The sequence below is a fragment of the Equus caballus genome, chromosome 5, assembly GCF_041296265.1.
Source record: "Equus caballus isolate H_3958 breed thoroughbred chromosome 5, TB-T2T, whole genome shotgun sequence".
Lineage (NCBI taxonomy): Eukaryota > Metazoa > Chordata > Mammalia > Perissodactyla > Equidae > Equus > Equus caballus.
In genome coordinates this window covers 2336858-2360314 of record NC_091688.1, presented here as the reverse complement: position 1 = coordinate 2360314, position 23457 = coordinate 2336858, and the positions used below count along the sequence as shown (strand labels likewise).

Sequence of the window (23457 nt, the reverse complement as noted above, 5' to 3'; positions counted from 1 at the left end):
CCAAGAAATCAACACCATTGAAAATTAATAAATATTCAAGGTCTAGTAAGTCATGCTGGGCTCCAATTCTCTTCTTTGCCTTAACACAAAGGAGTGAAGAATGTGGGAACTCCTGGCGTGGCCACAACGCGGTGGGAAGATGCTTGGGGGAGAGGTGTCCGTGGGGGCATCTCAAGTCCCTCGGGGTGCACACACTCAGGGCGGCCCGGCCTCGGTTCTGCGTGAGTGCTGCAGGAGCAGACCTGGAGTCCTCCCCACCTCCCCAGCCCTTTTAGCTCAGAAGCAGGAGGACACGTGCACGTGGTTGAACAGAGCTGTTTCTATCCTTTTGCCCAAAAAGGCCCAGATTAATCAACTTCCGCTCATCGGGAGCCCTGGTCTCAAAGCCCAGGCTGCCATTTCCACCTACCCAGGGACTTGGTGTGAGTGCCCAGATCCAGGAGCAGGGTCCTGGCTGAGGCTCGTCCCTGTTTTCCAGTGACCCTTCCTTGACAATCAGCCTTTGTTTCCATGTAGTGACCCAGAAGGCGGTGCGGGGAGTGAACTGATTTTTGGAGGCTATGACCACTCCCATTTCTCTGGGAGTCTGAACTGGGTCCCGGTCACCAAGCAAGGCTACTGGCAGATTGCCCTGGACGCGTGAGTACCCTCCACAACGTAGTTATGGTCTGAGGCAAGGACACGAAACAGGCACAGCTCCAGCAGGACGAACTGAATTGACCGGAATGAAACTGCTGGTGGCTGGCAGCCGATGCGGGGGCTCCCCGAGTGAGGCCAGAAGAGTGGAGCCGCGGAGCCAGGCAGGAAGGGCCTCGGCAACTGGGGCGGCAGGCTGACGCGCCGCTTCCTTCCTTGGAGGTGTGGTGCGCCTCCAATTCGACAGACAGTAAACTCAGTCAACATTAATTAACACCCAAGGCAAGGGCTCAGTGACATGGGGGTGCAAAAGTGAACTGGACTCAGATTTTGCCTTCACAAAGCACGTACAGAAAATGAGACATACACACAAACTACTGGCACGTAGAGTGGAAGGTGGTCAGGGCTCCATGAGATGTGGGGTCAAAGTGGCCCAGCAGACAGGGCAAGGCAGCTTCTTCCTGAAGAAGTCCTCAAGGCTTGCTTGGAGGGATGGCCCTCACTGAGCTTGACATATATACACAAAGAGAGACATGGAGCCCTGGGGGAAGTGGGACTAGGTGCCTGCCACATAGCCAGGACTGTGCTAGACAGGCAGGAATTCAAAGAAACATAGTTCGAGTTTCAATTCAGCCAAGAAGTTCCTGCAAGGAGCCAGGCGTGGGCTAGGCGCTAGGGAGACGAATGCAAAAGACGCTCCGGTTCACTGTCTGCCGGGGGTTTTCAGACGGCAGGGACTCACCCATTTATGGGTCATGGCATCATTTTAGGAGACCATGACCTATATTTTAATGAAATGGAGTAAAATGGAAAATATCAGAGTGCACTTCACATATTAAGGTGAAGCGTTGTTTCATGAAATTTTTAGTTTTTGTATGTGTGTGTATATACTGGGTGAAGAATTGAGTGTATTTCTTGCTGTGGATCTCAGTCAAGAAAAACCTGAGAAACATTCATGGTGAGAGAGACCAAAATGGAAATCATGAATGTGCTGGCACGTGTCAGACGTCCCAGCAGAGAGTGGGAGCTGCTGGGCGCTGGGAGGAAGAGGAGCGGGAGATGCAGGCCCTGACACGCGCCCTTTGCCTGCAGAATCCAGGTGGGCGGCACTGTGATGTTCTGCTCCCAGGGCTGCCAGGCCATTGTGGACACAGGGACCTCCCTCATCACAGGCCCCCCGGACAAGATCAAGCAGCTGCAGGAGGCCATTGGGGCACAGCCTATGGATGGAGAAGTGAGTGGCTGCCCGAGTGGGGAGAGCATGGGAGCGGGGGAGCTAGGCCTCCTCCTGGAGGATGGGAGGCCTCTAAATGGATCCTCTGTGTTGTGTTTTAGTATGCTGTGGAGTGTGTCAACCTCAATGTCATGCCGGATGTCACCTTCACCATCAATGGAGTTCCCTACACTCTCCAACCAACTGCCTACACCCTGCTGGTGAGAACTGTTTCCTAATTCTGCAAGTCACAGGGCCTCCCAGACACGCCGGCTACTTCCCCTTTTCAACAGTTGCCTGCACTCAGACTGCATGGACCCCGAGCCCCCTGCCATCTTATCCTGCACTGACGTGGCGGCGTTCCCTCTGGGAGGGACGCAGCTGCCTGTGTGGGCCGCTTGTCTCTAATTCCCTGTAGCGCCACGAAGCAGAAGCGAACCTTGGACAAGCCATTTAGTGAGGTTTTCTGACATCGTCACGTAGGACTTTTCAACTGACAAAGTTTAATCCTCTCAACCATCGAGTCAGACTGGGATGTTATCATCCCATTTGACAGATGAGGATGTTGAGACTCAGAGAGGTAAATGATTCCAGGTGCTTGGGGGGGGCGGACGCAGAATAAGGTTATAGCTCTTCTAACATTCAAATTCACATTCTCCTCAAATAGGAAAACGCCTTGTTGCAGTAGATTTGTAAGTTTGGAGGGCGAGGGAGAAAGGGAACTCCTAGGTGTTATGTTATGCGTGATCACCTCACACCACATGTGGCCGGATTTTCAATATCGCATTCTCTGGCAGCGCCCTTGAACGCACTAACTTTGACCAAGAGTCACGCCCAGCATCAGGGTGACTGCGCCAGAATGGAGGCGCGGAGGTGAAGGCCGAGGGCGTTGGAATTCACCTACCCCCACACCTTGCTCTCCATTAACTCCTCCCAAAGCCACCAAACAGGAACAGACAACGCAAGTGAAAACAAGAGTTTTGCTTTAAAACACAGCTTCATGTCAAGTCCCCTACAAAGAAATTCTGGAGCTGCCGCTGTGACAGCACTCCGAGGACAGGCTAGCCATTTCACCTGGGCCAGTGCACCAGTCTGTACACCCTCCACCAGCCCAGCACCTACACTCTCCCACCTTCACCCTCTGTGAGTCCTGCTCACCCCACACCCTTCCCTGTGCCCCATATGGTGCCGTTGCCCTTTTCTGCCAACAGATTTCATCAGCGCCACCTCAATTCCTCAAGAATGCTGTAAGGACTTTGCATTTTTACCCCCGTCTCTCAAGAATGCTCTTTAAGCCCTCCACAAATTTTCCCGGCAACCTCAGATTTCATATGGCTGTTGGAAAGACCATGCCTGCCTGTTAGAGCCCAAGTTGGCCAAACTAAAACATGAGGTTGCGGGAACTTACACTTTTCTCACGGAACAATGATGCCTACTTGCCTTACGCCTAAAAGGAGCCACTCAAATGACTCTTCCCAGAATATCAACAAGAAAATAGCAGTGGCCAGCCACTTATAGAGCAATTTCTCTCCCCTAAAAAGTTAAGTTGAACTTCTCTAGAAACTAAAGAAACCAGAATTTAAGCCAAGATCTTCTAATGCCAAACCTATTGCTCTTCTAGCCTTGCAACAAGATCAGTTTCCCCAGTAGTAAAATGGTGATGGGGGATGGGAGTGTATAAAAGATGAACAATTCTCAAAATTGTAGAACTCAGAAGCCTAGGTAGACATATATGAAATAGTGCAAACACGTTGCTGAGCAGACAGGTAGAAGTGTATAAAGTGGGAGGAAAAACCAATTAGCTAAAATTGTGAAGCAGCTGTCCAAGGCAATTTGATGTAGCCACCACCACCACACAGTACAGCCTCTAGGCAGCACTACTTCCTTCTTACTCTCTATGTAACTTACATTCTTCTTTCCAACCCCAGGACTTTGTGGATGGAATGCAGTTTTGCAGCAGTGGCTTTCAAGGTCTTGACATCCAGCCTCCAGCTGGGCCCCTCTGGATCCTGGGTGATGTCTTCATTAGACAATTTTACTCGGTCTTTGACCGTGGGAATAACCTTGTGGGGCTGGCCCCAGCAGTCCCCTAAGTAGGGGCCTTGTGTCTGTGCCTGCCTGCCTGACACCCCTTGGGAACCCAGCTGGGTCGGTTAGGTTGGGGCCTTCCTCACAGCTGTCAAGTAGTCATTTTCAATCAGATAGGGTTGTCCCAGAGCTGCAACTTGAACTAGGACCAAACAGAGCCTAAGAACACACACACACTCACACATACACACCCCCTCCACCACCACCATGATGGAAGCATTAAGTTGAATGTCCACACCTTTGATGGCTTTTGGCTGACCTTCTATGATGGAAATCCCCAAACGCACGCACAAACAGAGATTTTAGCACAGTAAGTCCCTGCGCTCTCCACCCGGCGGCAGAACCCGCCTGCACGTGGCTGGGCCTGTTTTATCTGCTCCACCACCACTCCTCTCTCCAGCCCCACGTACCCGGATTATTCTGAAGCAAATCCTTAGCATCACCTCACAAATCATCACGTCAAGGATTTATCCATAAATCCTTCTAATATTCTTAAATGTGCAGTCAGTGTTTGAATGTTCTCTATTATAAATGTTTGGTCGTTTTTACAGTTGACTTGTTCATATCAGGATTCAAACAAAGTCCACAAATTGCATTTATTTGAAATGTCTCTTATGTCTTTTTCCATCTGTAGTGTTTACGACATTCTGAATTTTGCTGGTTGAAATCCAGAGGTGTCGGGTACGGTGGTTCTCTGAGCCAGCTTTCCGGTGAAATGGTCATTAGATCCAGAAGCCTGGTTTTGTGGCAGGAATACTTCACAGATGGTGCTGGTGCATCCCATTGTGCCCCATTAGGAGGCAGCTGGTGCCTGGGGCCTCTCTGTTCATCGAGTTAGGACTAGGGAGTGGGTTCTGGGGCTGTCAGCCTCATCCATCCATGAATGACAAACTTCCCTTCAGGGTTTGACCTAAAGATTTCAGCAGCCATTGATGACCATTGCTTAGATCCACACTCTCATTAGGGGTCGCAAAACAGGGATTTTTCTAGTTCTATTTTTCCTTCTGTATTTGTTACCTGGAATTCCCCTATAAAAAATAACTCTTTCAGGGCCAGCCTAGTGGAACAGTGGTTAAGTTCACACACTCTGCTGTGGCAGCCTGGGGTTTGCCAGCTCAGATCCCAGGTGTGGACATGGCACCACTTGGCAAGCCATGCTGCGGCAGGCGTCCCATATACAAAGTAGAGGAAGATGGGCAGAGATGTTAGCTCAGGGCCAGTCTTCCTCAGCAAAAAGAGGAGGATTGGTGGCAGATGTTAACTTAGGGCTAATCTTCCTCAAAATAAATAAATAAATAAATAACCCTTTCAGCAACTATTTGCTCACTATAAGGTAGGGCTCATAAAGGAAAGGCAAGATTACTTGTTTTTTTCCCCCTCTATCTATTGGTTTTCAGAATATTGAGTGTGTCTCAACACTCCAGTATTTTAATGCTCAATCACCCCCCCCCCCTTTAGCCAGTGTGCGCTCCTTCAAATTACTTCCTGTGAACTTTTGACTTGACCTCAATACAAAGAGATCTTCCGGACCCATTTTCCCAAGGTGTCCTGGTTCCTTGTAGTGTGGTCATGTTTGCTGTAAATGAAAACATTTCATAGTACAAGGTGTGTGTGTGGTGAGGGGCACAGGGGAAGAGAGGCTCTGAAGGAACCCTTTCCACCTTTGGGGCCCCAGGTGCCGTCCTGAGGGAGCTGACATGGAGAGTCCAGGGCTGAGGTGCATCCCCATGCTGATGGGATCCGTTGGCACCAGAAACAACTTCTCTGTGAGGCTGTGGGAAGAGTCCATGAGCTCACCCAGATGGACGCACTCGGCTCGTAATGTTGGCTTCCCTTCCCCTATAAGTATCTTGGTCAAAGTAGATTGCGGCCACACATATATACACAATTTTGTTTTGTTTTTACTTTTTGTTTTTCTAAAGTATTCCTTTCCGAGTTAGCTCATAATGACTTGATCCCAATAAGCTATTGAAGCAGTATAGTAGCCAGTTAACATCACGGGGTCTGGAGTCCGTCCCACAGCAGGTGTGGGACCTCTGCGCCTCATTTGTCCATCTGTAAAATAGACATGATGACAGTAACTATCTCACGGGGTTATTGGGAGGGGTCAATGACAATGCCTGTGTGCAAACACTTAACTAGTTTATACGCCTGTGCTTACAAGGGGCCAGACCGTCACTCAGCTCAGGCGAATCTCATTAAAGGCAGAAGGCCCTAGAGTGAAAAGGCTTTATGACTCTTCCTCTAAAACAAAGCACTCTGAGAGCCACGTGGAGCCACTTGTTAGACAGCATCCCTGCAGGCTTTCTTCTTAAGGGTCGCTTCTGTAAGGGTAAGCTACCCTGGTGTGTTGAATGCCCCAGCCTGGTGCCCCCGGGTCTGGGAGCCTGAGTGATGAGGGCCTGGAGTGTGAAAGTGATGCTTAAGCCACCCCTGCGGGAAGTGAAAGCCCGCTCTGACCAAGGCTGCCCTGACCCAGTTCTGCTCTGAGCACTCGGGTCCCTCCAAGGCAGAAGTGGTGCTTTCAGCCGGTGTGGACTGAACTGCCAGCTGTGGAAACCTACTTAGCCCTATTAGCTGCTGTGGCTTCTCCAAAACTGACCTCTGCTCTTTGTGACGTTCGCATCAGCGGAGTTACCCCTGAAATCCAGGTCCTTGTCCCATGTCCCACATCTGATACTAGGTCACAAACCTCTCAGAGGTGGGCCGGGAGCTTCACCGTGCCGCGGGAATGGTTGTTAAAAGATGCTGTCCTCGTTTCCGAGGGCTCCCATAACCAAGCACCGCTTAAACAACAGGAGTTTACTGTCTCACAGTTCCGGAGGCCAGAAGTCCAAGATCGAGGTGTCGTCAGGCGCGTGCCCCCTCTGAAACTGGCAGGGGAGAATTCTTTCTTGCCTCCTCCTAGCTTCTGGTGGTGGCTGGCAATCCTTGCTGTCCCTTGTCTCGTAGCTGCCACACTTCACTCTGCCTTCGCCGTCACACAGCGTCCTCCCCGTGTGCCTCTGTCTCTGTGTCCCTTCTCTCACGATGACACCAGTCATACGGATTGAGGGCCTGTCCTACTCCAGTGTGAGCTCATCTCCACTGTTTGTGTCTTCAACAGCCCTCTTTCCAAATAAGGTCATTCTGCTTCGGCGTGTCCTTTAGGGGAGAATTCAACCCCCAGCAGATGCGTTGCTAACTAACTGCCCTTTAGTTGACCTGTGACTTCCTAAGGTCCTTTCAGGAGCTTTTAGTATTTTGTCTTTCTTTTCTTTTCTTTTTTTCCCCCTCACAACAAATCTGTGAATGAGACAGAGTGGGTTTTATTACTCTCTTTTCTAAATGGGGAAATTAGAGCATACAGCAATGAGACGCTTTGTCGGAAGTCAAGGTGCCGGTGGACTCCGTGGCTCCCCGCTCCTCATCCGCTCCTCTAGCCTGCAGGCCTCCCCCAAGCCCGGGACCTGTCAGCGCAAGAGATCTCTGGGGCCAGGACGGCAGGCAGATGCTAACGGGGCCCCTCAGTAATATTTACTTTGTAAAATAAAAATGCATTTGCTGCTGAAAGGTCGATGGTTGCTGATCCCAAAAGGAACCAAACAGCTTCCTCCTGTCTGCTCCTCTGCAGAGACAAGGCCTGCTAAGAGGATTCTGGGGCACCTGCTACTTCTGTGGGTCAGGCACCACTTCCCTTGAGGAATCAGCCCTCTCCTGTTGTACGTGAGCCTGGTGGGCTACAGTGCTGGGGTTCTGTCGTCAATACCAGCGTTCCAGGGGAGAACACAGGCCTCAAGTCACACCCAGCAGATACTCTCTCCTGGGAATCTGAGTGTTGAGTGGGACCCCCAGGGAGGATGGGCGCTTGGAGCCGAGTTGTGCTGTAAGAGAGGTAGCTCCCAGGCCCCTCACACAGAGAGTGCCAGAGCTGCCCTCCCCTGTCCTACTAAGGCCTGGGCGCTCATCTCTTCTTACTGTTCTCAGTGGAAGGACTCTGGCCATGCATCTTACAGTAGGAGGCGACCGGGCTGACTGTCCTGCCGTGGAGTCAGCAGTCTCAGGACTGTGGTCTGAGCCCTTCTCTAAGGAAACCTCGAGAGCGTGGCTCAGCGTCTCTGGCTGGGGAGCTCGTAAAAGAAGAACGTGTGCGCACAAGCATAGTGAGGGTACAGGAGCCACGTGAGAACTCACTCAGCACCCACGGACCCGCGGTGTGCAAAGACTCCAGGATTGGGAGCTACAAGCCCAGGCCTCGGGGCCATGATAGGCTCCCACTCCTTGGCTTCAACAGCTGCCTCGTGTCTTTTCAGTACTTGCCAGGTTACAAGGGAACACTAACTTCTGTAACAGATAAACCCCCAAATCACAGTGACTTAACACAATAAAGGTTCATTTCTTCTTCTTGGAGAGTCCAGCTGAAGAATCGCATGATTCAAAGACCTGGGCTCCTTGCATCGTGTGGTTCCCACATCCCCTGGGACCTCAGAGTCATTCTTTCTGTCCTGCAGACAGGGAGAGAGTCTGGCAGATCCTGCAAGAGGTTGGGGCGGGCAGGTCTGAAGGAGGCCGAGGAACGGCAGGACACTCCCTCTACAGCTGAGCAATTTGAGCTCCGTGAGGGCGGGGCTCCATCCTGTTCACCGCTCTACCTGTTGGCTGAAATGGAGTCCACGGCCACGCCCATCTACAGGTGCCGGAAAATGCCACCTTGCTAAGGCCTGGGGGTGTGAGCGGCCTTTAACGAACGCTGGTGGTCTCTGCCTCATCCGACCTCAGGCTGGGATCGTTTTCTTTCTCCTGCTTCTTACATGTGCATGTGTCTTCTCTCTCTTCTCTCTCTCTCCACCCCCCCCACCCCACATCCGTGGACGTGGTCCCTCTGCATGGGCGTAATCTGTGGAGACAACCCCGTGTCTACATTCCTAAGTAGACGATGTGCAAAGCTATGACTTTTTCAAATCACCTCCTGTGTCTTTGTTCCTTGCCCTGCGCTATTGAACCTGAGCTCTAGTCCTTCAATTCACTCATTCACCCAACAAATATTTATGGAGCCCTATCTGGGTCCAAGTTCCTTAAGGGGAAACTTTTTTTAAAAGTCTGAGTCAGAAGCTTATGTTTAACATTTTATTGGGAAGTTCAATTCAAAGGAAGCAAGAGAGAGGAAAGGGGAAGCGGGGACGAGAGAGAAGGGGAGTGAACACTGGGAGGTGAGTTTCCAGGCTGACTATAGAGTCACGACAAACACAACCGTTGCTCAGCTCCACAGGCCATCTCCAGGGAGGCATGTGGACTGAGGGTGACTCAGAGCGGTCTGCCGGCCAGGCGGTGGTGAGGGGCAGGGGGCCAGTTTGAACTCCTCCCTGCTGGCATCTTTTCCTCGTGTCTCTGTTGGTCAGAGTCTTTCCCACGGGAGTCTGGTCCCTGCACTTCCGATCCATATTCCAGGCCTCTCCAGGAAGCTGCTGGGAAGCCAGGGCCTCTGGGATCCCACCAGCCCGGGAGACGCCCAGCACCTGCTTCTTCTCGGTTGGCACCCTGCTTACAGCCTCCTTGACCTGAGGTGGTGGTGCTCATAGATATGGGACCAGGAAATGCAGGAGCCATCACCAGAATTGCTCTGGGCAGAAGCCAGCCAAGGGGCTGGGGCTGGGTGGGGGAGGGGAGTCGGGGCCAAGCACCAAGCATGTACCAGGCACTGTTGCATGATCTGGGGACAGAACCACGAACAAGACAATAGAGTTCACCCCCATGGAAACTAACTGGTGTCATGGAAATGTCCTGCTGGCATCTCAACCTCAGTGTAGACGACGTGGAAGCCCCGTGTCCCCTTCCAACCCCACTGTGCTTCCCATCTCAGTTAGTGGCATCACCATCCCCTCAGTTGTGCTGACTCAGTCGGCAGAGCCGAGCTTCATTCCTCCATCTGCCTCATGCTCCTTCCCACGCCGCCCGGCACACCTTCAGGTCAGTTAACATCTACCGAGAGCGCTCTAAATGCCCGCAGTGAGAGAAGGAAGGCTGCCTTGCTCCCACTGGATGCACCACGCCCAGCGCATCAGCCGAACGGCTAAGCGAGTCAGCCATCCTCACAGCAACACTGTTGGTTCTGCCACAAAATCGCTTCTGTGACTCGTTTCCTGTTCCCCACACTCCTCATCACGACCTTTCACCAGGAGTATTTCAAGGACCTCCTCGTCTCTCCTCCTTCCAGACACATTTCAGAAGCCCAGCTCCAATCACATCCCTCCTCTGCCTCCGACTTCCCAAAGGCCTCCCTCTGCGCACCACATGGACTCCGAGCTGCCTCGACTTCCAGAGCTCTCTGGGGCCTTGCCTCAGTCTGACCTCCTGTCCTCCCCTCACATCTATTCCTCCCCGGACCAAATACAGCTATCCCCATTTTCTCACTTGTACGCTTTTGCTCCCAAGATTCCTTCTACCCTGCTCACCACAGGAGCACGTTTCCCAAAGTGGCTCCTTTTCAACAATTGTTAAGATGATAATGAAGCGATGTCAGACACAGTGCCATGAGAAAACAGACAGAGCTCTAAGTCCTGTGGGACGCCGGCTGGGAAAGCAGTCGGCCTGACTCGGAGCCCGTTTGCACACGCTCTCTTCCGCCAAGCAGAGGTTCGCATCTCCTCTCCCTACCACCTAGGGCCCACCCACCCCCGATGCCTCTTATACTGAGCCTGACTCCCTCCTCCACTTACTACACATTCCTACCCGTGTATCCTTCCAGCTCCCATTCGAATCCCTCCTTCCATGAAGACTTTCCCTCCTTTAAATCCCCACAACACTTTAGCTGCATTTCTTATGTCATTATTTGCACCATGTCTTATTTCCACTGATAAAATGCAGGTTTCCATTTTATGTCCCCCAAAGGGCCTGACACACTTGGCTTGTTGAATGAACGCACGCAGGAGGGAAGGAGAGGAGAGGCGATGCCCACAGCGTCAGAGCCTCCCCGCAGGGTCGAGGCTGGCCGGCCTTCTCCACTGCAGCATGTGTCAGAGGACAGGGCAGGAAGGAGCTGACTCCTCTGTGTGGACAGAGGAAGTGGGACTAGAGCCTGAGGGTGGGGGGTGACTCGGCTCCCAAAGGTGTTAGGGACAGTTCTCAAACATCCCCTATAAGTCTAAGTTTCAGTCCCGTGTTCAGAGGCTGTAAGGGCCGGTCGAGGCCAGTCCTTCCCCTACTCAAAAGCAGCCGGAGTAGCAGGCCCCGTGGCCTGTGTTCTCTGACAGGGGCTCAGATGCGCCTCCACACCTCCACGGACACTGCCTCTCTCTCACACACACGCGCGCACACACAAACACACACAAGTGTTCCTTTAGAGCCGGGTCTCAGAAAAGTAGAAGAATGTGGGGGTAAAAATCCTAAAGGGCAACACCTTCAGCACAAAGACTCTGTCCTAGACCAGTGGTCGTCCTGGGGGTGCGCTCCCGTGCCCTTTCTCAGGTAAGCAAAGAAATTCCACTGGAAATTCCTGAAAACGAAATTCCACTTATACTTCGTGGAAATTGTCACACCCTCCCTGCAGGCATTTCACTAATTGAAAGGTGGAAATGAGCCTCCACTGGAGCTTCCGTTCCACCAGAAACTTCCTCCCGGGCCTGTCCCAGCACCGCGCGCCCGTGGAAGTGTGGGTGAAGGATACCGAGTCCGCCCTGAGGAGCATGCAGTCCAGTTAAGCAGACATAGAAAGGAGCCATGACGCAGCGTCAGACACACATCTTGGATATGAGGAAGAATTTTTTGACAGGGAAGATTATTAAACAAAGGAATGGGGTGCTAAGGAGGAAAACCCCCACCTCAGAAGGAATGTGGGGATGGCAGGGAGCATCAAATGTGTGACGAGACTTGAGGGGATCCCTTGGGATTCCTTGGGATCTGGTAACCCACATAATTTGAGCATGCTTAAACTCACTTTATTCCCCTTTTATCTGTCAACCGTAGTTACCCCAGGCATGGTTCCAGGCAGCTCAAAGAGACACCCAAATTAGCCTCCTGCTAACAGCACTTTATTACTGCAGGTTGGGTCACACATCCTCATCTGAGAGGCCCAGGGAGATGTCAGGACTTGCCTCCCATCTCACCAGTCCGGGAGGGGGCGGGGTGTGGTATGGTGGTGGTGGTCGTGGTGGTGATGTGGGGAAATGTGGTGTGTGCACGGGGTGAGGGCAAGGTGTGAGGACCAGAACCTCTCCCCACCAGGCTGGTGGTGGAACCAAATCCACCACACCACTGATACTTCAACAAACAAAAGGGCCTCTTACTGGGTGGCTTCCAGTAGCAGAAGTTGCTAAAACCAGCCAGAGGGTTTTTATGGTGCCCACAAACCAGCGTTTTACTTTGCAGGCAGGCCCTCTGACCCACAAGCTCCCACCCTCAAGCCTTCCATTCCTCCTTCCCCCCAGAGGCCAGAGTCCCTATAAATTAAGTCTCACGGGGCCCCAAATCCAGTCAGCTCTGAAGCCTAGCTTTCCCATCTCACTCCACCCCCTCCACCCACATAGCTGAGGTCACCCCGGCCCAGCCTCTTTTGCAACTTTCCCAAGTCTGTGCATGAGAGGGAGAGGAGGAAAACGCAGAAGGAAGTGTCTTGGCCTCAACAAACTCTTTTTTGCTCCCAAAGACTTTTTCCTCTGATCCGGCTGAGACTTGCTCCAAGAGGAGACCCCTGGCTCAGAGAGAACTCTCGCCCACCCTCAGAGGCTGAATGCTGAGCAGCTACAACTGTAAGTGCCCTGGAAGTTCTTCTCGGTTCTTCTGTCTGTCCCAGCAGCCCCTGGAGTACTCAGGTTTTGGAGGGAGGAATGGAGGCAGGGGACGCAGGGATGAGGCTTAGAATCAGGCAGCTGTAAGGCTTAGATCCAGCCCCAGGACCCCCACGCTGGAGAAACTCCCAGAGAGTGGCCGTGAGCCAGGCAGGAAGGACTCCCCGCCCAGCCCAGGGAGCTGGGGCCGGGCTCGGGGCTCCGCACCGGCTGTCAGTCTCAGCAGATGACAGGGCTGCTGGCTCAGCCAGAGGAGGGCCAGCCAGGAACCAGAGTCCTGCTAGCACCCAGAGTCCCCTTGCCACATGGAGAGGGTACCTTCTGGGATGGAACACATGTCCACCAAATGATCTCCTCTGGGAGAGGGGAGCTCTTGGAGTAGGAAAGGGTCCCTCTTGTTCTAAATAGTAAATGTGTCCCCAGCACATCTCTGCAATGCTAGGCAAGCCAATGAACAGAGTGATACAGACCTAGATTCCAGTCTGAGCTTGCCACTATCTAGTTGCCCTTGGGTCAGGAATCCACCAGGTTAGGATGACATTTTGTAAACTGCAAAGTACCCTATAATTGCTAGGCATTATATAGTAATAAAAATAATTTGGGGGGCTTACCAATCAATCCTCCACCACACAAGTCCCCTGCCTGGCAGGCACATAGTACATGTGCTGCATGGATGCACAGACAGATGGATGGACATTTAAATAAACAATCCATCATAATGTTATCTATTAGATAGATGGATAGTTAGACAGTTGGATGGATGGATACATGGATAGATGGATGCATGCATGGAGATGGATGGATAGAAGGATAGACAGATAAATGGATGAGTAGATGGAGATGGATGAATGGATGGATGGATGGACAGATAGATGGATGGATGGATGACCATTTATTGGAGATTCAATATTCCCAGCATGGGTCAGGCTCTTTGGATGGGTACGGAGAGATATGAGGCACTGTCCTGCCCTCTGGGCACTGACAGTTTACATGGTGAAACAAGACTAATACTCCCAAAGAACTTAAAGAACAGGAGTGCTGAGCATCTGAAACCAGGGCTGCGGGTGCACTTTCCGGAGGGAGCAAGTCTAGACTGGCTGGCATGTAGGTGGGTGAGGCAGAGTTGTGAGCCTTCCTGGGAGGCAATAAAGCCTTGTGCTCCCTGGATAGCCTCTTTTAAAAGACAAACTTTACTCCTAAGATTGTAAGTCCCACTAATGTTTTAGAGTGGCTAGGTTTGTCATTTTCCAAGACGTGGGAAGAGGGAGGGGAGGCACCGAAAAGTGGAGTAAGATAGTATGAGGTGGGGGGAGACTTTGCCTGCTTCAGAGTTCGCACCCACCCTGCGCACTCCCTCGTCCCTCCTGCCTGTCAGCAGAAATGACGCGTCAACCCAACACGAGCGAGGCAGGAAATTGTACCTGGGTCCTGGCTGTGGCCATGGCGTAGAGAGAGAAGGGAAGGAGGAAGGTGAGAGCAGAGCAGGTCCAAGAGTTCTTGTAAGTCTGGTCCCAAGAGCTAGGGCTTTAAAAAAAAAAATTGTGGGAGGGCATCAACTCAGTCTTTCTTACTCCCCAAGGACTGAGTGACACTGTGGCGTTGGCATACCAGGCAGGGCCAGGGCTCTGGGCTTAGGAGTGCTGCCAGGCAAGACGGGGAGAAGACTGAGTCGAATGCGATGGAGACGCTCGCCTGCAGATTCTGCTCTGTGTAAACTAGGCTGGCTGAAGTCAGGCTTTGCATTCCAAGCCTGCTTTTCACTGTTATTTAACAGTGAAATGTTATTTAACAGTGAAACAGGGTCATGACTCAGCCCGGCCTCTAGGAGGATGCCCTGGTTTGAAGCATCTGACTCAGCTGAGGGGGCTCAAAAGAACAGCCAAGCCCAGCCAAGGGCAGGGCACAGAGGACATGGGAAAGGACTTGAGCCACCATTGGAAATCTGCTTGTGCTTCCTTGGTGGGCCCAGCCAGTGTCGACCCCTGAGCCGCCCTCCTACCATGCACACAGTCCTGGTCACCCTCTGTTGCTGCTAGTTATCCTGGCCCAAGGACAAGGAATTTTATTGTCTTTTATTTTTTTCAAACAGAAGTTCTCAGGTATTTCTTATGGACCCACCTACTGGTGCAGGAGCATAGAAACAAAAAGAAAAACAATTTCCCAATAACACATGTCCAACTGTCCAGGTTGTGGTGATTTTTCTTTTCTTTTTTTGGTGAGGAAGATTGGCCCTTAGCTAACACCTGTTGCCAATCTTCCTTTTTTTGCCTGAGGAAGATTGTCACTGAGCTAACATCTGTGCCAATCTTCCTCCACTTTGTATGTGGGACACCACCACAGTATGGTTTGAAGAGCAGTGTATGGGTCCATGCCCAGGATCTGAACCCGTGAAACCTAGGCACCTGAAGCTGAGCGTGCGAACTTAACCGCTACACCAACAAGTCGGCCCCAGTAGTGGTGATTTTTAAAGCCTGACATGGTGAGATGCTAGTGACCTTGATACAGCATCAGTATGTGTGCCATCTTCACGTGCAATTCCTTATAGACCCAGCTTGGTTCTTCTCCAGTGTCTCCTCTTAGAGTTGTACCTCGTTTTATTACCAGTTTTCTTCCAAATCCGCTAGGGAATGGGACAATTCTGCTTTTGATTCTTGGCCAGGAATTGCTTGATCCTGAGAGTCTTGTGAGAGACATGGTGAGGAACGAGCCAACCGCACACACCATGATGGTGCAGAAGGCGAGAGAGCCAGCCTCAGCAAATTCCTGCCCTTCTGGGTGTGGCATAGGGGAATTGGCAGTGGCAGCACACTTTGAGGGCACATGCGGGGGAAGGGACCAGGGTGGTGGCGGGGTGAGGGGAGCTCAGAGTCAAGGTGGAGGTGAGTTACAAGGATCTGGGGAAGAAAAGACAAGTAGAACTCAAAGGGAAGACTTTCAACCTCAGAAGGGCTGGCAAGTGGCAGAGGAATTGAGCACTTTTTGTGTGGACCCCCAGGAGAAATCTACCCCCTGTAGAGGGAAGAAGCTCTGTGGAGGCAAGTCTGGCTTCATTTTTCCATGACTGTGGTGGCAACGGCTCAAGCACTGGGGGGGATTGGGCTAGAGGGCCGTTGAAGCCCTTGCTATAGTCTGCTGGAGCCAGCTCCACACTGATGGGTGGAAATCAGCCACAGAGGGAGTGTCTGTTCACACCACAGAGAGGAGCAAGCACTACAGAGCAGGTCTCCGCTCCTCCGCCCCACGTGGTTAACCATTTAACTGGGTCTTCCCCAATTTGGGGAGCCTGTTGTGCTGTAAGAACACGAGGCATGCTACCCTGCAAAATAAGCTGCGGCCACGATGTCCATTCTACTCATGCAGGAACAGACTCAGCAAGGTTAATTAAGTAACTCACCCAAGGTTACGAATGCGTACAGCTGCGATGAGAGCTCTGACTCCAAAACTCATGATCACTCCATGCAACCAGCCTCCCTCTCCTGCCGCAGACACGGAAGTGATTTGTCCTGTCAGGAAGTCACACTCAGATGACCTTGGGCTGCCATCCATCCACGCGCTCTTTTTAAAGAAATGTTACGTCTTTATTTGATGTTTTTTAATTACGGCTTAGGGTTGTGTAACAAATTTTAACACAAGATATATAAAGTCAAACAATGTTTCCTGGCCCCTAGTCTACCTTTCACCGCCTCGTGGGAATCATTAGTGTGTATCTATCCATAGCTTTCTCGTGTGTTTGCAGGACAAGCATAAATATATTAGCCATTAGGCACACACATAGGGTTGTTTGTTTTTATATAACTGGGATCATACCATACACAATGTTCAGTGATATTCATTTTTTTACCTAAATTATCATCACATCTTTCCACTTCATTACTTCTCTCTTTTTAAAACGACTTGGTATTCCAGAGTATGAATGGATCATAATTTATGTAGAGTCTCTTACTGATGAACCTCCCGGTTACAACGATGCTCTCCTGCCATCCTCTTTCTACAAATGTGTGTTTGAGAGTATGTGTATTTCTGTAGGATAGATCTCTAGAATTAGAACCTAGGCTATGTGCATATCAAGCTTTGATATTGTCAAATTGCCCTCCAGGAAAGACTGTGCCAAATCATACTCTATCAACAACATACAAGAGTGTTTCCTCTACGTGCTTGTCAACACTAAATATTATCATCACTCTTTTTAATTTTTGCTACTCTTGTGGGTTAAAAAAAGGTATTTTTAAATTTTGCACGTCCTTAAAAGTTAGTAAGTTTGAGCATCTTTTCAAAGCTTACTACTAACCATTTATAAGACTTCCACTGGCTACTTACTCATATTCCCATATTCTTTGCCCATTTTTGTGTTGTATGTTGTCTTGATCCATGGAGTACTTTACACATAGTGGATGTCTGTTATACATAACACACACACTTCCTATCTCCCACGCAAAAGCTTCCCCTTTACCGCCCTCCAGCCCTGCTGCACCGTGCCACACCCCCGCCCCGCACCACCCAGCCCCCAGCCTCTCTGACGGGGCACCGAGCCGCAGGGTGCGTGAGCCTCACTCCAGGTTTGCGGGAGGCAGTAGAAGCTAGCGGTTGACAGTGTGGTCTCTGAAATTAGGCCTGGATTCATATCCAGCCTCTACCACTTAACCGGCTGTGACTTTAGAGATGAATTACTTAACTTCTCTAAACGTCCTTCTTCAGTGGGAGAGTAGAGAGAATAATAGTATCAACCCCACGTGCTATTTTTTGTGTGCTAACAGTAGTGCTAAAATAGCTAACACTTCTTCGGCCCTTAATCTGTGCCAGTAAATCTATTATGATAATGTATGATACGTATTAAATGTATTATAATAATGTATTCATACATTTAAGCTCAGAAAGATATGCATATTGTTTATTCACATATTTGCAGAGCTCGGCACTATGCCAGGCAAATAAGCACGAGCTCACGGTATGAGCCGCCGGCAGTGTGGCCGTCTGACAGGCAGCATGGCCCTCTCACAGCGTGGGAGCACGCCCCCCTCCGCCTCAGCTCACCCCGTCCCGGCCCCGCCATCGGTCCTCAAGCAACAGCTCCAGTTCAGCAGCCCCGGTCTCTGGCTCCCACTGTACCTTTCCGCACTTTGCCTTTCTCTCACTCTCCTCCAACTCTTGCCAGAGTTTTGCTGGGCTCCCCCAAACTGAGCCCAGTGCCCTAGATTCTGTGGCTTCAAACTTTGTCACCTCAGGAGGTCAGAGGCAACATGGTGCAGAGGAGCCCTCTCTGGCCCTGGATTCAAACGCCAGCTGGTCCACGTAGTGCCTGCGTGGACTGGACGAGTTACGAGTGCTTGGCTCCTCTGAATCTCAGCTGTACTCGTCTCTTAGGGCTCTTAGGAGGATTCCCTAAGCTCTACAGAGCGTGCAGGGCAGCCCCTGCTGGGGCTCGGCCACTGCCAGTTCCTTTCTTACATCTGCCTCCCGTTCTGTTCTGACTCCCTTTCGAAGGCTCTGTGTTGGTTTCTGAAGCTGAGTCAGCACGTGGTGCCAAAACCTTTAGGACAGAGCTCACCAGTGCTCCCTCCCCGCTTCCAGAGCGGCAACTCACGCTTAGAGACCCGTCCCTTTCAGGAGCTTCTGAGCCACCTCTCCCTTGGCTGGTTTCCTTGTGGGGAGCAACATCCATTACAAAATGCCAATGTCAGTTAATATCCTGAATTCTCTTCCACTGCATGCCTGGAGCATAGGAAATGTTTGCTGAATCAGTGAATGAGTGAATTAATGAATCCTTAGTCGGATATTCATGACCCGTCTTAATCTCGCTCCCTCTCCAGGCCTTCCTGCCTCCACTCCCTTTACCTCGCCCTCCCCTGAAGGAAACCGTCCACCTTCTCCACTCACCTGTTCCCAGGGCTTTGACCCATTCATTCCCTCCCTCTGAAATACCACCTCCAACCATATGTCTCATCTCTTCTGGGCCCAGTTCGATTGCTGGCTTGGCCCTGATTCCCTGAATTCCCTCAAGACTTTCCCTGTGCCCCTTGAGGGACACGTTACACTTTCTCTCCAGTGTAATCACCCAGCCCCCATCCCTTCTCCCCTGATAACTCCCCAAGGTGAGTTCCTATTTGCTTTGTCTTTGTGCTCCTCCCAGTGTCAAGTGCAGGGCTTTGCATGCAGTGGACATGTAGGCATTTGTTGAATGAATGCATGGACCATTAAGAAGAGCTGTCGCCCACCATGCCAACCCAGCACTCCTCGGTTACAGCAGAAGGTCCAGTGCCACCAACCTGGCTCCTGGGAAAGCAGCTCTGAGCAAAGCCTCAGATCACCTTTGGTCCAGGACACGGCTCATGGAGGGACACAAACAACCCGAGGCCTCTGGGGGTCTTCTATTTTAACTTTTCACAAACTAGGCACCCCAGGCAAAGCTCTTGTGGCCCACTGAGTTGCAGCTCCAGATAGAGCATTTTCCTACCAGAAGGGACCTTGAGTCTTTGGGTCCCAACTGGCTCATTCTCTAGTTGGAAAGTCCAGATGCAGAGAGGGGAGGTAACTGGCCCAAGGTCACACAGTAGCAAAGTAAGAACTAGAACCATGGCCTCAGGACATCCAATTTTGAGACTTTCCCGAGTACCAGGGGCAACACAAGCTGGCCAACTTTTGGCACCCCAGCCAGGCAGGGTCAGTTTCCCCAGTATGCCTAGCACATCCAAGTAATGAAGACCCAGGAGTTGGGAATAGTGTACACCTATGTGTGCACGTAGGGTGGAACCAAACAGCCAGGGAAGCACAGTCCCCTGCAACAGTTTTGTTTTATCTTATTAAAAAATAAATAAACATATATATAATTTACATATGTGTATATATAAAATATATACATATTTTTCTCTTACAGGAACAACACATTTGACATGTTTGTTGTAAAAAACTTGGAACACACTAAAAAGGATAGAGAACAACATTAAAATCATGTAATTTCCTACCACCCAGAATTAACCAATTAAATTTTTTATATATTTCTCTCTAAACCATTTTCTCTGCAAGTAGGAACTCGTTTTAAACTTTGGGGTACTATTGTACGCACGGTTCAGTGCCTTCTGTTTTCATTTAGATCCTATGGCATAAGCACTTCCCCACGTTGTTATATTATGCTCCAAAATTCCATTTTAATGACTACTTAATAATGCATTGTGTGCCATGATTTATTTAGCCACTTCTTTATTTTTTTTTTATTAATTTTATTTTTTCCTTTTTCTCCCCAAAGCCCCGCAGTACATAGTTGTATATTCTTCGTTGTGGGTCCCTCCAGTTGTGGCATGTGGGACGCTGCCCCAGCGTGGCCCGATGAGCAGTGCCATGTCCGTGCCCAGGGTTCGAACCAATGAAACACTGGGCCGCCTGCAGCGGAGCGCACAGACTTAACCACTCGGCCACAGGGCCAGCCCCTAGCCACTTCTTTATTGTTGGACGTTTGTAAATAATACTGTGTAGAACATTCTTGAACGAGAGTCTTTGCCCGAATTTCAGATTATTTCCTTAGGACAAATTCCTAGAAGTGAAGGGCAGGAATATTTTTAAGGCTCTCAGTACTTGCTGCCAAGTAGCTTTCCAGAAACATGTACCAATTACAACCCCACCAGCTGCATTAGAGAAGAGCCTTTGATTCTGCGATTGCAGCAACACCTCGGGCAGGGGGGAGGGGCGCTCTTCCATCCAAAGCCTCTCAGGCAGTCCTGACAATGGACCCCTTGTCCTGGCCCCATCTCCTCTTCCCACGCTGCCCTCCATCCCTGGCTCCAGGCTTGACTGTCTGTGACGCCTCTGTTCAATCCCATCCAGCCTTCTTGGCGCTCCTGGCTGCCTCTAAGAGCAGGGCTGGTAGAGCTGAAGGGTGAGAGATGTGCCCGTCCCGTGGAGCCACCACCCTTCCACCCTTGGAGAGGCCCCCAGGGGAAGTGAGGGGGAGGGTGTGTAAGGGTTGCTGAGTCATCCGTCTTTTTTGGAGAACAACCCCATCCAAATCCTTGGCCCAGGGCAGTGAATTGCACATCAAGGAGGGGAAAGTAGAGGCCAGCCTCAGTGACAATGGCTACAGAGGACTCTGGCCAGCATGTGGATGACTTCTGTTTCCCTACAGGCTCTGAAGCCCCTCCATGAATCCCCGGAAGAAGGTGGACCTGAAGCTCATCATCATTGGAGCCCTGGGGTAAGCCTAGCTCAGCTCAGAGGTCTGGGAGTTGGGAAGCAGCCCCATACCAAAGGGTAGTGAGACCTCCTGGATGTGTTCCCGCCTGCCATGGGTCCCCTTCTGATTCAGAGTGGCACCAGAGTGGCATCCCACCCTAAGGAAGGGTGTTCAGATGGGTGAAAGAGGCTGAGCGTCAGGCTCCCTGGTTTCTGGTCCCAGCTCTGCAGTAACTCCATAGTGACCAGTTGTGTGAATTAGGCAAGCTGCTTAGTGTCTATCTGCCCTGCCACCTCCTGCTACAGACAGAAAATACCCGACCCTCGCTGTGGGGCACTCAGCCTCTGCGAGTCTCCCTGCCCCTTTGACTGCTTCCTGCTCTAGAGTCCATTCCCTAGGCCCTCGCTATTCAAAGTGTGGTCCTTGAACTGCAAACGTTAGAAATTCAGAAGCTCAGGGAGAGATGGTGGCCAGGGGGGCGTGGCAGGATTTTGAGAATGGTTTGGATGTGTGTGTTTGTACATGTGTGTTCACGTGTCTGGGTTCTTTTCCTCAGGGTAGGAAAGACCTCCCTCCTCCACCAATATGTGCACAAGACATTTTACGAGGACTACCAGACCACGCTGGGGGCCAGCATTCTCTCCAAGATCATCGTACTGGATGACACAACTTTGAAGCTACAGGTGAGCAGCCCTCCCTTTCCCTTATCAACATACGTACCTGGAAATCACCCCACTCAAACAGCAGTGTGCACCAGGAGCTAGAATGATCTAGAGCAGAGATCAACAAACTTCAACTCATGGGCCAAATCTGGCCCACCACCTGCTTTTATAAATAAAGTTTTATTGGAACACAGCCATGTTCATTTGTTTCTTTTGGTCTATGGCTGCTTTCCCATTACAACAACAGAATTGAGTAGTTGCAACAGACAGTATGATTGGCAAAGCCTAAAATATTTACTATTGGCCCTTTACAGAAAAATTTGCTGATCCCTGACCTAGAAGGAGTGCTAATCCAGGAGTTGGGAGACCCCACTCTTAACCTGAGGTTCCCTGGAAAACTTGGCAAGTAGCCTTGGGCAAGTCACTCCAAGGTCCAAATCTCTCAGGTGGGAATAACAATGCCTGTCCCGATGACCCAGGGGAAGAATGAGAGCTCGGATGTGGAAGTTCTCTTGGGACACTAAATGGCAAACGGCAAAGACACTGTAGTGTACGTGGCCGACAGGGTCAAGGTGCCTGTATATGAAATGACCACATGCACCTGTGCCAGGGCTGTCTGCTCCCTACCCAAAAAAGGAAGTTTTGACTTGATGTGACCTATTTAGGCCTACCTCCAGCCACTCATCACAGCCCCCTGTGGTGGCTGCTCTTCCCCTTCAGATCTGGGACACAGGCGGACAGGAGCGGTTCCGCTCCATGGTGTCCACATTCTACAAAGGCTCCGATGGCTGCATTCTGGCTTTCGATGTCACCGACCTGGAGTCCTTTGAAGCCCTGGATACCTGGCGGGGTGATGTTCTGGCCAAAACCATTCCAATGGAGCAGTCCTACCCCATGGTGGTGCTGGGCAACAAGATCGATCTGGCAGACCGGCAGGTACCATTCATTCACTCATTCACCAGACATTATGTGAGTACTGACTCTACGCCAGGCACTGCGTAAGGTCCCACACATAGAGCTGAATCAGGCAACGTCCTTACCTTAAGAATTTCACAATCTAGTAGTGGATACAGACACTTTAAAAGACAAGTATGATACGCTATGGTAAATGCAACAATAGACATATACATTGGATATTTGGGGACCACAGTGAAAGGTCATCTACTTAAGCCCAGAATACAGAAAGGGCTTCCTGAGGGAGGAAGGTTCCAGGCTGAAGAAACAGCATGAGAAAGGCAAGAAGTAGCATGATGTAAGCTGAGAACTGAAGGCGATTTTGTCTACGGACAGAGAGTGGAAGAATTAAGGCGTCGGAGGTAAGCGAGTGGAATTTGAATCAACCTGTAGAACGATATTTCTACCCAGGGCCAGGCAGAGGGTCTGCAGGGATAACTTCTTGAATCTGAAAGTTCTCTGAGAAAGTAGTAATATATTTTTTTTATTAGCTTAAGCATATTCTGGATCAACTGGCTAACCTCTTGGCAGCTGGTCTGCTCCATGGCTGCAGCGACCCCACTTGTGTGGGTGTTTACCGTTGCAGGGACATCAAGGAAAGCTCTTTGCATCATTGCCTACTAATGAGAAAAGAATAGAGGTGGACTTAACAGAAGTGGCACAAAAGATGCTCTTGTGCCAAGCAATGCCAAAATGACACCAAAAAGAGCCATATAAACAAGGTTGTCTTAGTGTTTCAAACAGAGAAAACAAATAGGGAACTGAGTCATCATATTTGAACTACGTTTTCACAATGATTAAAATAGAGAAAAGTAATAGGAGAACTGAGGCATCACTTGGAACCATGGATGGAGGTGGATGGGTGGATGGATGGATGGGTGATAATGCTTCCGACTAAGCCACACCTACATGAGGAAGGGCCTCCTGGACAGAGAGAAAGAGAGGAGTCTGGTTTGGACATGCCGAGTTTGAGGAGCTTAT

General features: G+C 50.7%; 2 protein-coding genes, 1 long non-coding RNA gene and 1 pseudogene across 7 annotated transcripts in view; 2 read left to right on the top strand and 2 right to left on the bottom strand.

The window, feature by feature from the left end:
* Positions 1 to 4536, top strand: part of CTSE (cathepsin E) — a 13822-nt gene extending 9286 nt beyond the window's left edge. Inside the window, exons 6-9 of the mRNA XM_001491038.5 lie at positions 517 to 639; positions 1729 to 1870; positions 1972 to 2070; positions 3778 to 4536. Of these exons, the coding sequence (XP_001491088.1) occupies positions 517 to 639; positions 1729 to 1870; positions 1972 to 2070; positions 3778 to 3942 (529 nt within the window). The 3' untranslated portion in view covers positions 3943 to 4536. The remainder of the gene's footprint in view (positions 1 to 516; positions 640 to 1728; positions 1871 to 1971; positions 2071 to 3777) is intronic.
* Positions 1 to 14429, bottom strand: part of LOC138924002 (uncharacterized) — an 18136-nt gene extending 3707 nt beyond the window's left edge. The window contains exons 1-2 of the long non-coding RNA XR_011438430.1: positions 14308 to 14429; positions 14121 to 14223 (exon numbers count right to left, since the gene is read on the bottom strand). This is a non-coding gene — a long non-coding RNA (uncharacterized lncRNA). The remainder of the gene's footprint in view (positions 1 to 14120; positions 14224 to 14307) is intronic.
* RAB7B (RAB7B, member RAS oncogene family) overlaps positions 12025 to 23457 on the top strand; it is a 27525-nt gene continuing 16092 nt past the window's right edge. For 3 of the 5 annotated variants that reach the window (XM_005609599.4, XM_023640429.2, XM_023640427.2), the window contains exons 1-4: positions 12383 to 12660; positions 20813 to 20881; positions 21417 to 21543; positions 22243 to 22458. In XM_005609599.4, the coding sequence (XP_005609656.1) occupies positions 20829 to 20881; positions 21417 to 21543; positions 22243 to 22458 (396 nt within the window). In that variant the 5' untranslated portion in view covers positions 12383 to 12660; positions 20813 to 20828. Of the gene's footprint in view, positions 12661 to 20812; positions 20882 to 21416; positions 21544 to 22242; positions 22459 to 23457 lie in introns of all 5 variants that reach the window. The other 2 variants (XM_001490878.5, XM_023640428.2) reach the window with 2 other exon arrangements.
* Positions 15239 to 17749, bottom strand: LOC100629681 (large ribosomal subunit protein eL39-like; annotated as a pseudogene).